The sequence below is a fragment of the Phlebotomus papatasi genome, chromosome 2, assembly GCF_024763615.1.
Source record: "Phlebotomus papatasi isolate M1 chromosome 2, Ppap_2.1, whole genome shotgun sequence".
In the NCBI taxonomy this organism is placed as follows: Eukaryota; Metazoa; Arthropoda; class Insecta; order Diptera; family Psychodidae; genus Phlebotomus; species Phlebotomus papatasi.
The window spans coordinates 19114249-19129989 of NC_077223.1; the positions used below are offsets into that span (position 1 = coordinate 19114249).

Here is a 15741-nt window from a genome sequence, read left to right on the forward strand (position 1 = left end):
ATTTTGAAAGGATTTGTGTTTCTGGATTAAATTAAATATTCATCAATAACATTTCAGAAGAGGTTTAAATGATTGGAAAGGCAGATTCAAAATTTATCTTTTTCAATAAATCCCATTATTAAAAAATGTAAAGAATATAATAATGTAGATAAGGAAATACAAAGAATAGTAAGAACTATGGAAGTTCACTGATGAAAATTATAGCCAGAAACCATATAAACTGCCTTTTCGGATATAAAATATTACTTCAATATTTTTTATTGTTTACTTTTTTTTGGAAATAAAATTTTAAAATATTTTACAGTCTTCTTGTTTTTTAAAACAATTTGTATTCAATTATTATACAATTAACTAATTTTTGTAAACATCTCTGTTCCGAATGAATTGACTGCTTGGTCACCCAGGGACACTTTATACATTTTCTTCTAACACTTTATAAAATTTTAAATTATCAGCACTACAATTAAACGAAAATTAATCAATAGGTCCTATCAGCAAAGATATCCAAAGCCTGTCGTTGATTTTTCCACTTTAAACCGTGTAAACAGACGGAATTTCCACGGGAATTCCCACGAGCAAATGGTAAATTTACTATACAAGCGCCCTCTGCAAAAGTGCACGAAACTGCCCGAATGTCTTGAAATATTTTGAATTTCAAATGGAAATTTTCCGTTGGAGGGTGAAATATTCAATTTTCTAAAATGGCAAAAAGCTATCTCCCTCGAGATAGCTTTTTGCTTCCGGAAAATTCCGAAAATTTTATTTGGGGTGTTTTTGAGCAAGTAATATATGAAAAAACTTGTAAAATCTACTATAGTGATCAAAAAATTTTTTTGAATGCAAATTTAAAACCGATTAATAATAATATAATAATTTTGAAAATATTAGTGTTTCTGGAGTGAATTAAATATTCATCAATAATATTTCAGAAGTGGTTTTAATAAGTGGAAAGGCAGATTCAAAATCTTTTTCACTAGATTCCATTATTAAAAAATGTAAAGAATATAGTAATTTAGAAAAGGAATTTAAAGAATAGTAAGAGCTGTCGAAGTTCATTAATAGCATTTATAGCCGGAAACCTTAGAAATTAAATTTTCGGCTATAAAATATTACTTTGAAATAAAAGAAGAATATTCTTTTTATCGTTCAATTTATTGAAAATAGAGTTTTAAAATTTTTTACAGACATCTTCTTTCGAACAATGTCCATTCAATTATTATACAAATAATCTTTATATTCATCTCTGCTTAAATTTGCTTCGCTGCTTGGTCTGCCGGGGATATGTCTATTATTTCCTTCTAGAACATCAACGTTAAGAACATTTTCAAAAATTAGATCTTTACTATGGCTGGTCTTTCTTATAAATTTGTGGAGAGGAATTACAGCCTGTACAATAGTAGTAGTAAACTCTGGTTGTACTACGATTTCCCCCCGAATTATCCTAAATCTATTTGAGAGTATCCCAAAAGCTGTTTCAATTATTCTAAAGACTTTGTCATATTAATAATTGAGTATAAAAGACAACACGTAATATAATAGAGCCATTTTAATAAAATAAAGTACCTAAAATATCTTCCAGATATATATTCCGTTATTTATATTCGGAAAAAACACAATTTGAAATTCAAATCTTCGGAGCATTTTTGTGTTGCGCTTGAAGTCCACCAGAGGCGCATAGAGCGGATGGTAAAAATTTGACAGTTCAATATGGGAATTTCCATCCGGAATTCCCATCCGGAATGGAAAATCACATGGGAATTCCCGTGGGAATTCCGTCTGTTTACACGGTTAACCGTGTATATGGAATGAATATGGAAATTCCCATATTGAACTGTCAAATTTTTACCATCCGCTCTATGCGCCTCTGGTGGGCTTCAAGCGCAACACAAAAATGCTCCGAAGATTTGAATTTCAAATTGTGTTTTTTCGAATATAAATAACGGAATGTGTATTTAGAAGATATTTTACGTACTTTATTTTATTAAAGTGGCTTTATTATACCACAAGGATATTAGTAATATTATCTATTAATACATTTCATAGAAAATCTTTTAAAATTTCTCGAGAAATGATTAGAAACGTTGTTATAGCGTAAATATCTTGTCAAAAACCCCCAATTAAAGTGGATAAATCAACGACAGGCTTTGGATATCTTTGCTGATAGGACCTATTGATTAATTTTCGTTTAATTGTAGTGCGGATAATTTAAAATTTTATAAAGTGTTGGAAGAAAATGTATAAAATATCCCTGGGTGACCAAGCAGTCAATTCATTCGGAACAGAGATGTTTACAAAAATTAGTTAATTGTATAATAATTGAATACAAATTGTTTTAAAAAAACAAGAAGACTGTAAAATATTTTAAAATTTTATTTCCAAAAAAAAGTAAACAATAAAAAATATTGAAGTAATATTTTATATCCGAAAAGGCAGTTTATATGGTTTCTGGCTATAATTTTCATCAGTGAACTTCGATAGTTCTTACTATTCTTTGTATTTCCTTATCTACATTATTATATTCTTTACATTTTTTAATAATGGGATTTATTGAAAAAGATAAATTTTGAATCTGCCTTTCCAATCATTTAAACCTCTTCTGAAATGTTATTGATGAATATTTAATTTAATCCAGAAACACAAATCCTTTCAAAATTATTATAAAACCGTGTAAACAGACGGAATTTCCACGGGAATTCCCACGAGCAAATGGTAAATTTGCTATACAAGCGCCCTCTGCAAAAGTGCACGAAACTGCCCGAATGTCTTGAAATATTTTGAATTTCAAATGGAAATTTTCCGTTGGAGTGTGAAATATTCAATTTTCTAAAATGGAAAAAAGCTATCTCGAGCGAGATAGCTTTTTTCCATTTTAGAAAATTGAATATTTCACCCTCCAACGGAAAATTTCCATTTGAAATTCAAAATATTTCAAGATATTCGGGCAGTTTCGTGCACTTTTGCAGAGGGCGCTTGTATAGCAAATTTACCATTTGCTCGTGGGAATTCCCGTGGGAATTCCCGTGGGAATTCCGTCTGTTTGCACGGTAATTGGGGGTTTTTGACAAGATATTTACGCTATAACAACATTTCTAATCATTTCTCGAGAAATTTTAAAAGATTTTCCATGAAATGTATTAATAGATAATATTACTAATATCCTTGTGGTATAATAAAGCCACTTTAATAAAATAAAGTACGTAAAATATCTTCTAAATACACATTCCGTTATTTATATTCGGAAAAAACAAAATTTGAAATTCAAATCTTCGGAGCATTTTTGTGTTGCGCTTGAAGTCCACCAGAGGCGCATAGAGCGGATGGTAAAAATTTGACAGTTCAATATGGGAATTTCCATCCGGAATTCCCATCCGGAATGGAAAATCTCATGGGAATTCCCGTGGGAATTCCGTCTGTTTACACGGTAAGTAGTATTATTATTCGATTTCAAATTTGCTTTTAAAATCAATGTTTTGATTACTACAGGAGATTTTACATGTTTTTTCATATATTATTTGCTTAAAAACACTCCAAATTAAATTTTCGGAATTCTCCGGAAGCAAAAAGCTATCTCGAGCGAGATAGCTTTTTTCCATTTTAGAAAATTGAATATTTCACCCTCCAACGGAAAATTTCCATTTGAAATTCAAAATATTTCAAGATATTCGGGCAGTTTCGTGCACTTTTGCAGAGGGCGCTTGTATAGCAAATTTACCATTTGCTCGTGGGAATTCCCGTGGGAATTCCCGTGGGAATTCCGTCTGTTTGCACGGTAATTGGTGGTTTTTGACAAGATATTTACGCTATAACAACATTTCTAATCATTTCTCGAGAAATTTTAAAAGATTTTCCATGAAATGTATTAATAGATAATATTACTAATATCCTTGTGGTATAATAAAGCCACTTTAATAAAATAAAGTACGTAAAATATCTTCTAAATACACATTCCGTTATTTATATTCGGAAAAACCAAAATTTGAAATTCAAATCTTCGGAGCATTTTTGTGTTGCGCTTGAAGTCCACCAGAGGCGCATAGAGCGGATGGTAAAAATTTGACAGTTCAATATGGGAATTTCCATCCGGAATTCCCATCCGGAATGGAAAATCTCATGGGAATTCCCGTGGGAATTCCGTCTGTTTACACGGAAATGGGAATTATTTTATGTAGGGGAGACCGGGGAGATTTGGGACAGGGGTAGTATGGGACGAGGCGATTTTTTCATTAATTATTGAAATAAAAGGGATTTAACCACTACTCAATCGTAGGCAACAAAGAGATGTATCTTGACTAAAAGAATGGATATCCTTAGTTCTATTGCTTAAATTCAATGAACATTTTTTTAAAAATTAATAACAATCGTATATTTTGACGTCTCAGTTTTCCTCTTTGTATTTTCTATCAGCGCTATATAATCAAAACTTTTCTATCTCATTAGCTAGCAGTGTAGTCTGGGAAGATATTTTTATAAAAGTTTCCAAGATCATACACTCGGGATGTTGATTTTCGAAAAAAGACAATTAAACCATCAATGCCTTGGGAATCAATAATTTTTTCCTGAGGATATTCGACCTTTGTTCAATCTCGTTAAAAATTATCTACCTTATTTACTCAAAAATTTCTCGAGCAGTATCCTCTATAATTCTCACAAGTTCCTCAGAAAAGCTCATCTATAGATAAACAAGGAAAAACAGTTACTATGCAGTTGTCGTAAAATCAAACAGGAATCCGCCAATGAGTTCAAAACTAAAAGTGTTAAAAGAATCTACTCGTCTGAGGAATTTGATGATGATGATTCCAATATTTAGAATAAAAAAGTAAAGAAAGCTTAGGATAGTAAATAAGAACACTGAGAGAAATCCTAAAAAGTTAAAATAACATTCCGGAAATGTTTATTTTACCCTGCAGTATTGATCCGAAATCGGTGTAAATATTATGCTTTTTAGGTGTATTAGGGGTTAAAATTACCCTTTTTCATGTTAATTTTACCCTTAAAAAAGTGTAAAATTAACATTAAAAAATGTAGATATATTTTTACATCTAAAAAGTGTTAAAGTCATGAGGAAAAAAAGTTAATCGCCGCCTCTTTTTTTCTCAGTGTAAAGTGATATTCTTAGTATAAAATTTGTATTAAATATGAAATATTTTAATAAATTTTCAATTTTTTTTCAAGCCACATTATTTTTTTTTTTAAATATTTATAAATAGTTTACCGTTGAGGTGAAAACTAGGGAAATTAGGATATGAAAATATAACTGGAACCTTCAATATAACTTTCTTTATTTATTCTCTTTTTTTTAATAAATCTTGGATTTAGCATAGGTATTCAATAAAACCAATAGAAGCATCGGACAAAGAATATAGAAACTTATAAAATTAATAATGAATATTAAATTTTCGTAATTAAGTTTCTGAGTTTAAAATTTAAGGGGTTACTTGGGTCTCTCAGGTAAAAAAAGAGGCCTTTTTCTGATAATTATATATTGTGTCGAAAATATTTTAGAAATTCCAACTTTTGGGATATAAAAGAGTAACTCTAGAACAAAATTACAAAAAAAAAAATTAAAAATTTTGAAAATTCAACCGTTGGTAAGTAGCTGATTTTCGGAACCATTCCTCAAAAAACAGACCTTGCGGTAGGCAGGATTTCTTCCCGTAGGTTCATCTGACATCAAAAAAAAAACAAATATACTCTGTTAGAGGATTAGCTGGACTCCTGGATGAACGAAGGATTTTTGAAGAAAACAAAATTTGGATTTTTAGCAAAAGTTTTTGTAAAAAAGTATCAATTTTACCCTTTACCCTATTTTTCAACACATTTTGTATTGTAAAAATGGTTTTGATTAAAGGAAGTGCAAATCCTTTGTTCAAACAGTAGATAATACTTCTTAAAACAGGTATGCAAATTTTCAGAAAGATCGGTTCAGTAGACTTTGAGTAATCTTGACTACCGCATTGTAAAGCGGTGTTTTGAGAAAAAAACGCGTTTAAAGTTTTACAACAATATGCGCGCGTGGGCGGAATGCATAACACTAAAACTGCTCTACCTTCGAGAGTTTTACTCCGATTGACCTGAAATTTTCAGAAAATATTTTTCAAATGTTAATACTATAAACTAAAAACAAAAATAAAACAAAATGATTTTTTGACCTGATAGACCCATGTAACCCCTTAACTTTTTTTTAAGTGATATTGTTTTAGTTTTATTTTTTAACTGCCTATATTAGAATCATTGATTTTTTAAAGGCCTAGCTATCTGTCTCTGACAGACAATTGAAAAATTATGGTTTTATTTTGATAATTTCACATTTACATTTTCTAACTGTGTTATCACACTTGCACATTAAAATTTTAATATGATTCACATTAATTTTCGCTGGTGAGAGTCCAAATGTGTAATTTGTGTGGTTGAATCATTTTATATTCAAAATTTGATCTATTTGTTGATAAAAAGGTAGACTTGGCCCCCAAAATTTGATATAAATTGATTTATAGCATTAATGCGAAAAATTAATGCGATTTTCTCTTTAATTTTTTAATGTGAAAAATATTTATGCTTTAGGTAAATTTAAACTTATTTTTGCAGGCCAAATCCATTTCTTTATCAATAAATAGAAAAACCCCAAATATTAAGTGACTCAAAGACACAAATAACATATTTGGACGCTCATAAGCGACAATTAATGTGAATCACATTAAAATTTTAATGTATAAGTGTGATAACGCTATTAAGATTTCTATATAGTTGTTCATCACTTACGACCATATCTATCCCTTGGTTATTCTTTTCAATGTTCATCGGCTCGAGAAATAAAACAAGGAACTTAATGATTCAGAAGTAGTATATATTTACAAGATATACATGTGCATATATTAGCATTTGTTACATAGCTTTAAGCATTGTTTGTATTTTGTTTTTCTACTGTACATTAGTTTTCCAGCATTCATTTTCGCCTAAATTTTCACACTTTTGAAAAAAAAATGTTACTTTTTTTTGTAAAGAAAACCTTGAGATGGGTTTTGGAATTATCTTTTGTGAATTTCTCAACTGAATAAAAATTTATGTGAAAGTGTTTACAATTTTCATTAGATTGCAATACTCTTTATGTATATTTTTCAAAAACTATTTTATATATTTTCTGAAAATTAAATCCTAATAAATTCATTTTAGGTTCAGAGATTAATATGTTTTCCTGTGGATATCATCCTATATTGTCACGCTTAAATTAAATTCTGTGCTTTTCTATAAAATAACATGCGTAGTTATTTTTGCTGACTTCACATCTATTTCTTTGGGTTACCTATTGAAAAAAAAAACGTTTGTATAGCACTTAATTTATTAAATATTTTTCCATTTCAGCTAAGCGATTGTAGAGCAAATCAACCGGAGATAAAGCAACTAAGATCCATCCGACTATTGCACCAACACTTCTAGCCACTGAAAGCGTATTCCAGATGCTGATGACTTTGTTCTCCTGAAATAAAGTTCCAAAATAGGGCATGGGAATTCGTTTTATTTGATGACATTGATGAAATAAATTGTGAAATTAAATTTTGATCAAAGCTCTTTAGGGATTTCAATTGGTCTTAAGAGAATTTCAATGACTATTTCGACAACAAAGTTAAAAAAAAACTTTAGTATTGATTTGTAAAGTTTCCAAGACCTTTCATTTTACACAATTCTCAACCAAAACTGTTATTTAGAACCAGAGATATCAGCATTTTTGTGTAAAAAAAACAGAAATCAAAATGGCGCTAGTTTTTTTCTTGGTTTTTTCTTTAAATTTTCAAAGAAAAGTTCGTTACTTACTGCATTATTGACTTCAATCATCGTGAGATTGTAGTTGATGAAGTAGACTTTGTCACTGAAAGAGTCTGCAGAGAGGCTCAAGATGACCGTAACGAGATAGATGGGAAGTATGACAACCATCCAGCGAAAAGAGATGGTCTTGGATGCATTGGAGAGACTGATTTGGGCAAGATCCATTCGATCAAATACCGACACAATGCAGAGTATTGCCAAGAAGTAGAAGATGCTGAAGAAGACCTCTGCAAATGTCTCATAGTGAGCTAGCGTGTCCTTGCTCCAGTCATTTGGTGCAGTGCTGAAGACGAAGATGAGATGGCCCATCGCCAGGCCACCCAAGAGGCCATGGCAGATATTGCTGAGGAGATGCCAGAAGTGCTGCAGAGCACATGCTAGATACAGGCTGTTGGTCACGGATGTCCAGTTATTAGCTTCTGGATCACCATCCAGGGAAGTCTTGTAGAAATTTGTGTCTACAGAACGGTAGCCACTCGCAGTCTGGATGAACATTTTGTCGATTCTGGTGGGAGGACCATCTGTGGGTGAGACGACGGGAGTGAAGGGATTGTAAATGTCACTGGTATTCCTCTGGCGAATGACATCGTTGCCTAGGTCGTCCAGAACAGCTGTTATATCGTTCAGAGTATGATGGTATCGGGCAGGACAGTTACCCTAATAAATAATATTATTATCGATAACATTGATGTGATAGTTCACAGTGATAGTTATTCATTCATGCGATAGTTAGACTTTTGTGTCAGCATTTCACGCACGAAGGTACGTCTGTATTGTAGCTTGCACCAAATGCAGATACGACAGAGGTAGACGCAACCGACGATTTATCAAAGTTGAATGAACGGAAATGATAGTGAACCATTTGAATATAAAAATTTATTCTGTTTTTGAGTATATTCCCTAAGCTAAGGTTTGTCAGGAAGATTTGTAAACTTGGCAAGTAAATTAACAAATTTTGGAGGTACAAATGTTTGTAGAGTTGTAGTTTCACGGCGTTATCACACTTGCACATTAAAAGGGACAGATAATCCTAACCGGCTTATGTAGGTGAGATTCTTAACGTGAGCTAACTCGGAGTGCATGCAAATTCGATTTGGAGCTGAAATTGTGAGTTGCCATTCAGTTATCTTGAATCAAATTCGTGAAATTATACAAATTTTGTATTTAAACCAAAATATCAAGGATTTGGATGAACTGGCACAAAAGTGATATATGGGTGAAATGTAGACCAGAATGTTCTCTATAATTTTGCCGTAGAACTTGAACTCATCGATTACTCAGAAGCCAAGATAAGCGAGGTTTTTTGTTTCTTAACTCGTTTTTTCATCCTGAGTGCCCCAAATAGTCATTTGTTGAACTTCAACTATATCAAAGAATTGTTGTCTTTTGTGGGACTTTCCATTTAAAACCCTATTTTAAGTGTCTTGGTGGAGTAGAGGCAGTCAAATTGGCATCTGAGTGATTTCAAAGCGTTATTATGGGAAAAATCAATTTTTTCACACTTAAACGAAAAAATCTGAGTGATAGCGTAGTCTGAGCGGAAAATGATGTATGGACGAAATGTAGAGACAAATGTGCTCTACAATTATGTTGAAGTAATCATCAAAATCGGTTCAGCGACAGTCGAGATAATTGAGGTTATGTGATATTGAAATTGGTTTTTCGACTGTGGCGCCCCTGGTGTTGGTCCCACGAAGTTCAAATATTCTAGAAAGTTGTAGCATTTGGTGAGATCTTTCGTTTAAGCCCTCATTCATCAAAATCGGTCACATAGAACCGGAGATATGATTTTTTGAATTTCGTGAACTTTGACCCCTCATATCTCCGGTTCTATTGAAACCACAGCGCGCATACGCACCATTTTGGAAACGTCCTAGACTGGACTACAACATACTAAAATTTCATTAACTTGCACAATGCCGTTTTTGAGAAAAGTGACTTTGAATTTCGATGAATTTTGACGCTATCACAGCGCCACCTGTGGTGACTTTTTGAACTTCCATCTGAAAGTGCTCATCGAGACGAAACCAAAAAGGTAAAATTTAGGTCGCTATGTTAGTTAGAACCGGAGATAGAGGCCGGTCAATGTTCGAACTTTGACCCCTTATAGCTCGGGTCAGGGGTTTTAGATCGACTTAAGGTTTTTTTTGTTTGATAGGTATAATCAACGGCTACAACATACTAAAATTTCAGCCCGATGCACAATGGAATTTTTGAGTTATTTAACTTATAAGATTTAAAAATTTTCTTTTTAATAATAGCGCCCCTAGCGGTGGTTTTATGAACTTGCGATGTTAGAAGGGGAAGTGGCATTTCACGAGTGCTTTCCAAGAAGCCCTCACTTTTTAAATTCTGACGATTAGAACCGGAGTTATGGCCATTTTAAGAAAATTTTTTTGGACCCTTATAGCTCGGGTCAGGGGGGTCGGGGGACCTTAAGTTTGGTATTGATGGAAAGCTCTAAGGCCCAGCTATAACATACTAAAATTTGAGCCCGCTCGATGCCATAGGGCCGGAGCTATTGAGAAAACAAAAAAAGGGGGGTCTTCAAAATGGCGGAAGGAGGGGTGGGGGGTGGTAGGTCAATGCACTAAGTTGCAATTTTCACCCGATATATAACCTTTGCCGAAAACCGCAAGTCGATATCTTTTTTAGTTTACAAGGTATTAAGCTCCAAAGAGCGGCCGGCCGGCCGGGAACGTAAAATAGCCACATATATATTCGTGATCAGGAAGTGCTGAAACACATTTTGGCCAAGTTTGAGGTCGATCGGACGACATGAAATTTTGTTAGGATTATAGTAGGTGAGATTGTTAAGAATCTCACCTAATTTTAATGTGATTCACATTAATTGTCGCTTGTGAGCGTCCAAATATGTTATTTGTGTGTTTGAGTCACTTAATATTTGGGTTTTTTTTTCTATTTATTGATAAAGAAGTGGACTTGGCCTGCAAAAATAAGTTTAAATTTACCTAAAGCATAAATATTTTTCGCATTAAAAAATTAAAGAGAAAATCGCATTAATTTTTCGCATTAATGCTATAAATCAATTTATATCAAATTTTACAGGTCAAGTCTACCTTTTTATCAACAAATAGATCAAATTTTGAATATAAAATGATTCAAACACACAAATTACACATTTAGACTCTCACCAGCGACAATTAATGTGAATTATATTAAAATATTATAATGTGCAAGTGTGATAACACAGTAAGCTAAGGTTTGTCAGAAGATTTGTAAACTTAGCAGTAAATTAACAAAATTTGGAGGGTGGTTTGTAGTTTAACAGCCGAATGTAATTGACCATTTGTTACAAACTAAATTTCATCAGCTACAAAACATTGGAATCAATGTTTTGTGAATTAGTCATTTACTAAACAGAGGGTTCTTAAGCTAAAAAGGGATGAGGCTGTAAATATAATGTAACACTTTTTTAATTTTTTTATTTTGCATTCGAATCGATATTAATTTAATATAATAAACAAAAAATTAAAAATTAAAGAAATATGACTATTATACTTCAAGTTGATCCTCCTTTTCCTGTCCACTTTTCACTTTTGCACATTAATTGAAAAATAATATCGATTCTAATAAATCCAGTATCTTTTTATTTATAAAAGATTATAAACAAATAAATAAATAAAAAAAACTAAAAAATATTTCATTACAACTCTTTACAATTAAATTAATTCAGTAGGGGAGACTGGGGCAAAAAGTCGCAAAACGGATATTTTATTTTTTTATTATTAATATTATTTATTTATTTTATTTTATAGGAAATTCACCGCTCTACAACTTTCTGAAAGTAATTTTCCTCTATTTTGTAAGGAAATACGTTTATCGAGCCAATTTCTAAAAGGTATTTTTGTGACTATTCTCAAAAATATTGGGGAAAATAGTACCAGACATTGGGTATTATCATATTTTGATTCGCTTCATTACAGGCTTCCGTAAATTTGAAAAAAAAACCTAGAGGACATATTTTCATAGCAAATTTATTCATCTACAACTTTGTAAAACACCGTTTTCTCTGCGAGAAAAGTGAGAAAATGAGAAAAGCGCTTTTCAAGCTATTGTAAAAAAAAACACACACACAAAAGAGTGCAAATCGTTTGACCAATGCAAACAACAAGCGGCGACACATGATAATGACGTTTCTTTTCGCCGTGAGACATCAAAAATTGCTTCGCTTTTTTGTTACTTTTTGCTCTATACCTTTTGTTACTTTTTACCCCAAGTGGCCATTTTTATTAAAAGGATTTCTGGAGAAAAGAACTTTTGTGAAATTCTAAAATAGATAGCGGATTCGTATTCAAAAAATCCAAATTATTTAGAAAATATTCACCAGTGCATCAATTTTGAAAAATAAGTAGGTAAAAATTGATATCTTCTGCAAGGAAAATATTTCAAAAATAGGACAAAAAATTTCGATATTTTTTATTTTCTAAATTCCTTGTTCGAATTCAAAGAAACTTACGACATTGAAGAAGGTCTATGGAGGCTATCTATAGAAAAAAATTGGGACGCTATCTTTTTTACCTTGGAAGATATTGAATTTTGAATTTTTCGATTTGTGACTTTTTTCCCCAGTCTCCCCTACAGATACAACTCTTTACAATTAAATTAATTTATTACCAATACCAATTACTTTTCCTCCAAGGTGTGTAACTGTATCAAATGTTTGTCAAAAAAAAAAACAAAATATGCTCGTCAAGTGATCATGTTACGAACAAAGTTTATTAAAAAGGTACAAACTTTTATGAACTTATTTGTGGCTTATACGATTGCTGAAATTTGTACATTTTGTAGAAACATTTCTTCGTAAATGTTCGTAAATACACAGAAAGATGCTCGTAAAAATTTGTCATTTGTTCGTAAAGTTTTGTCAGACAAACCAAAATGTACGAATAACGTTAGTGGAAAAATACAAACTTTACGAACTTATTAGTTGGTTATATGCTATACGAGCATTTCGAAAGTTTCCAGTAGGAATTCACAAACATTTTACTAACAATTTTATGAAATATTTTTTTCTGTAATACAAATCTTTTAACAAACTTTTGATTGGAATTATATGAAAATTACAAAACTTGAACTGTATTTCTACAAACTTTTTTCTAAGTATGCTCACTGTTTTGCTACAGCAGTTTTCTTTGTGTCTTATATATTTTCAAACTCAATTTGTATTATCATTATTTACATTAAAAAGAAAAGGATATCAGCGAAGATTAAGTAGACCTATCCAAAACTGCTTTTAACCCTTTAACGACGAAACACTTTTTACGGACTGGAAATCAACAATAAAAATTAAACTGAGAAACATAATCATTGATAAATCTTACATCTAACCTTGGAAAGTGCAACAGAGTCTGATTCGGTGGATTTTGTGCTTCTATGGACGATAGGGACAAAAATAGCCCAAAAATTTAAGTAATTTTTCTGACAATACCAATGAATAATAATTTTCCCTTTAATGAAAAAAACATACGCATGAGTATTGTAGTATCTATTGCCAAAAGGGTTTTGGTTAAAAAAAAAATTGGAAAAAATAAATAAAATCAATTATGAATTTGATAATTTAAAAATTCGCCATTTTTGAGCATAAATATTTACTACATAGCAAATAGCTAGAGACTTGCAAAAAATATTCTAGATTCCTTCAACCTTCTACTTTACAATTATGTACAGGCATAAGAAAAAAATAACTTTAGGTAGTCAGGAAAAATTATTTTCTTTATGGGACACCGGTGTTCCAATCGTCCTTAAAGGGTTAAACTTTTTCCTATTTGTGAAAATCGGTCTTTTCAAACATTTATGCACACATACTCAATTTTCTCTTGTGAAAGGGACTGAAATTGGATTTTACTGATTTCTTATTTAGACATTTCCCAATAAGGCATTTACAGGATCAGCAAAGAATGTTGCTAGAGGGAGGAGCTGATTTAGCGGTATTTTGATAAATAAAAATCAGTAAAAACTGAAATTTGGTCAGTAAAATCACGAAAATTATTAGCTACGGCAAAATTAAGGACGTATGAATTATTTTGAAATTTCTGATTTATTTTAAAAGAATTACTGTTCACTATTTAATTTTTTCCTGGCCAAAAATCAATTTTTTTCTGACCAATCTGTTGATTTTTACTGACCACAAATGTTTGCTCCGCAATGTAATTCACTGGGAATGTTTTAATTTTTAAATAATTACAACACATTTCTAAAATGCACAAATTTACCCATAACTTGCGATTAGCAGTTTCTGAACAAAAAGAAATAAAAAAATGTACTTCAATTAAAAACGTCTTCCATCACTTTCACTTTGGTTCACCAAATCATATTTCACCCTCAATAAATTTGCGTCGAGTGTAATTTGTCAGAGAAATTAAATATTTAATTACCGGAAGTCCTGGCACAGATCGGAAGCTTGGTCCAGTCATTTTTTGCGATCTGGATTTCCTCAGTACATGCCTATGTACATCAGCATTTTTATCAATCTCTAAATCCCCCGAAAGGGAGGCATCATTGACATCTGAGCACTGTTTGAGGTACTTCATAAGAGTCTCATTGGCTTGTCTAACTTCCATTTCTCCGGCTGCAATGAGCTTCCGTTCTTTTCGTCTCCTCGACTCAGACTTGCTTCTCTTCATCCTCGGACTCCTCTCCATGCTACTCCTGCTGCGGACACTCCGCTGAGCAGGACTACCCTGGGGATCGCTGAGTGATTGATTTTTTCTCTGTTGTGTCACTATCTGTCGATCAATGTACCCCAAAATGCCCTTCTGGATATGGTCGGATGTCCTATTGGTTGACTCCTCACCTGTCTCACTCTCTGCCTTCCTGCTACCAGTCTCATCTGGCCTTTTCACCTCACCCTCACCTGTCTCCCCATTTGCCTCAGATTTTTCTCTGGCGGAGGCTTCACCATTTTGATAGTGCTCAGGTGTTGGACTTTTATGCCTAGACCGTCGTGATTTAGTCTTTGAATGGTGCACTTTAGGAACTTCCATTGCTACTTAAAAGATTTTAACACTATATTTCTATTTTGATAAAATTTTTTCAGGGGCTCACAGTGACTGTACAATGTTTAAGGAGAGCCAGTGGAACTGAAAATGGATAGTGAGAAGGGTTTCAACAACGATGACGTGCAGCGCAAGACTGGATCAATAAAAATTGCCTCCCACCTTATTCCGTATACATAACAAGTCGTATTTCCAGAGCACCATGGGCGATAAGGGGTTCTATATATAAAGAATTTTTTTATTGTTGAACCAGAAAAAAAAGTCAGAAGGACCTGCATTTTATTAAAATTCATGTAGAATCAAGTATGAATAATTAAAAATTGAGGCATGGGATATTCTAAATCCGGAATATTGAGATGTAGGCGTTCTAAAATAATACACACACGGGTTTTCGGTTTTAGTAGTTGAACGGGGGTGTACAGATGCATTCAAACTTTGACCTTTTAGAATATTCAAAGAGCTTTTGCATATAGGAAGAAAATTTTAAACTCGCTAGCCTTATTTTTATGTTTTAGATGTTAGAAAAAAGTTAATTTATTTTTAATTAAAAAGCTTATAGTACTTTGAAAAATATAAAATCATAAAAAAGTAAACTGTGAACACGGAAAAAAAGACAAGTGTTTTATGAAAGTCTAACTGAAATAAGTTTGCAAAATAGTTTTCAAGAAGTAAAAGGGAATTACCAAATTAAAAATAGGGTCAGAAGTAGTATAAAGTTTTGGATTTTATTTAAAGAGAAAAGTTTTCTGTAATTCGTAAAGATTTTTCATTAATTTTTTGATAAATTTCCCAGCATTTACTTCAAGAAAAACTTCTCTTGGTGTGTCGAATAAGCTTTTATCTAACGAAATCCGCCAAATTTATCAAGATATCGTTCAAATTAAAATTTAAAACATATAAA

At 32.1% G+C, this 15741-nt stretch overlaps 1 protein-coding gene across 1 annotated transcript; it reads right to left on the reverse strand.

Moving 5' to 3' along the window:
- Nucleotides 1-6823: 6823 nt before the first annotated feature.
- LOC129802955 (uncharacterized) lies at nucleotides 6824-15326 on the reverse strand. The gene is made up of 4 exons (XM_055849211.1): nucleotides 15003-15326; nucleotides 14220-14924; nucleotides 7810-8478; nucleotides 6824-7474 (listed from the first exon to the last, which is right to left on the reverse strand). Exons 2-4 carry the CDS (start codon nucleotides 14826-14828, stop codon nucleotides 7331-7333), a joined length of 1422 nt encoding a protein of 473 aa, XP_055705186.1. The 5' UTR covers nucleotides 14829-14924; nucleotides 15003-15326; the 3' UTR covers nucleotides 6824-7330.
- Between the last annotated feature and the right edge of the window lie 415 nt (nucleotides 15327-15741).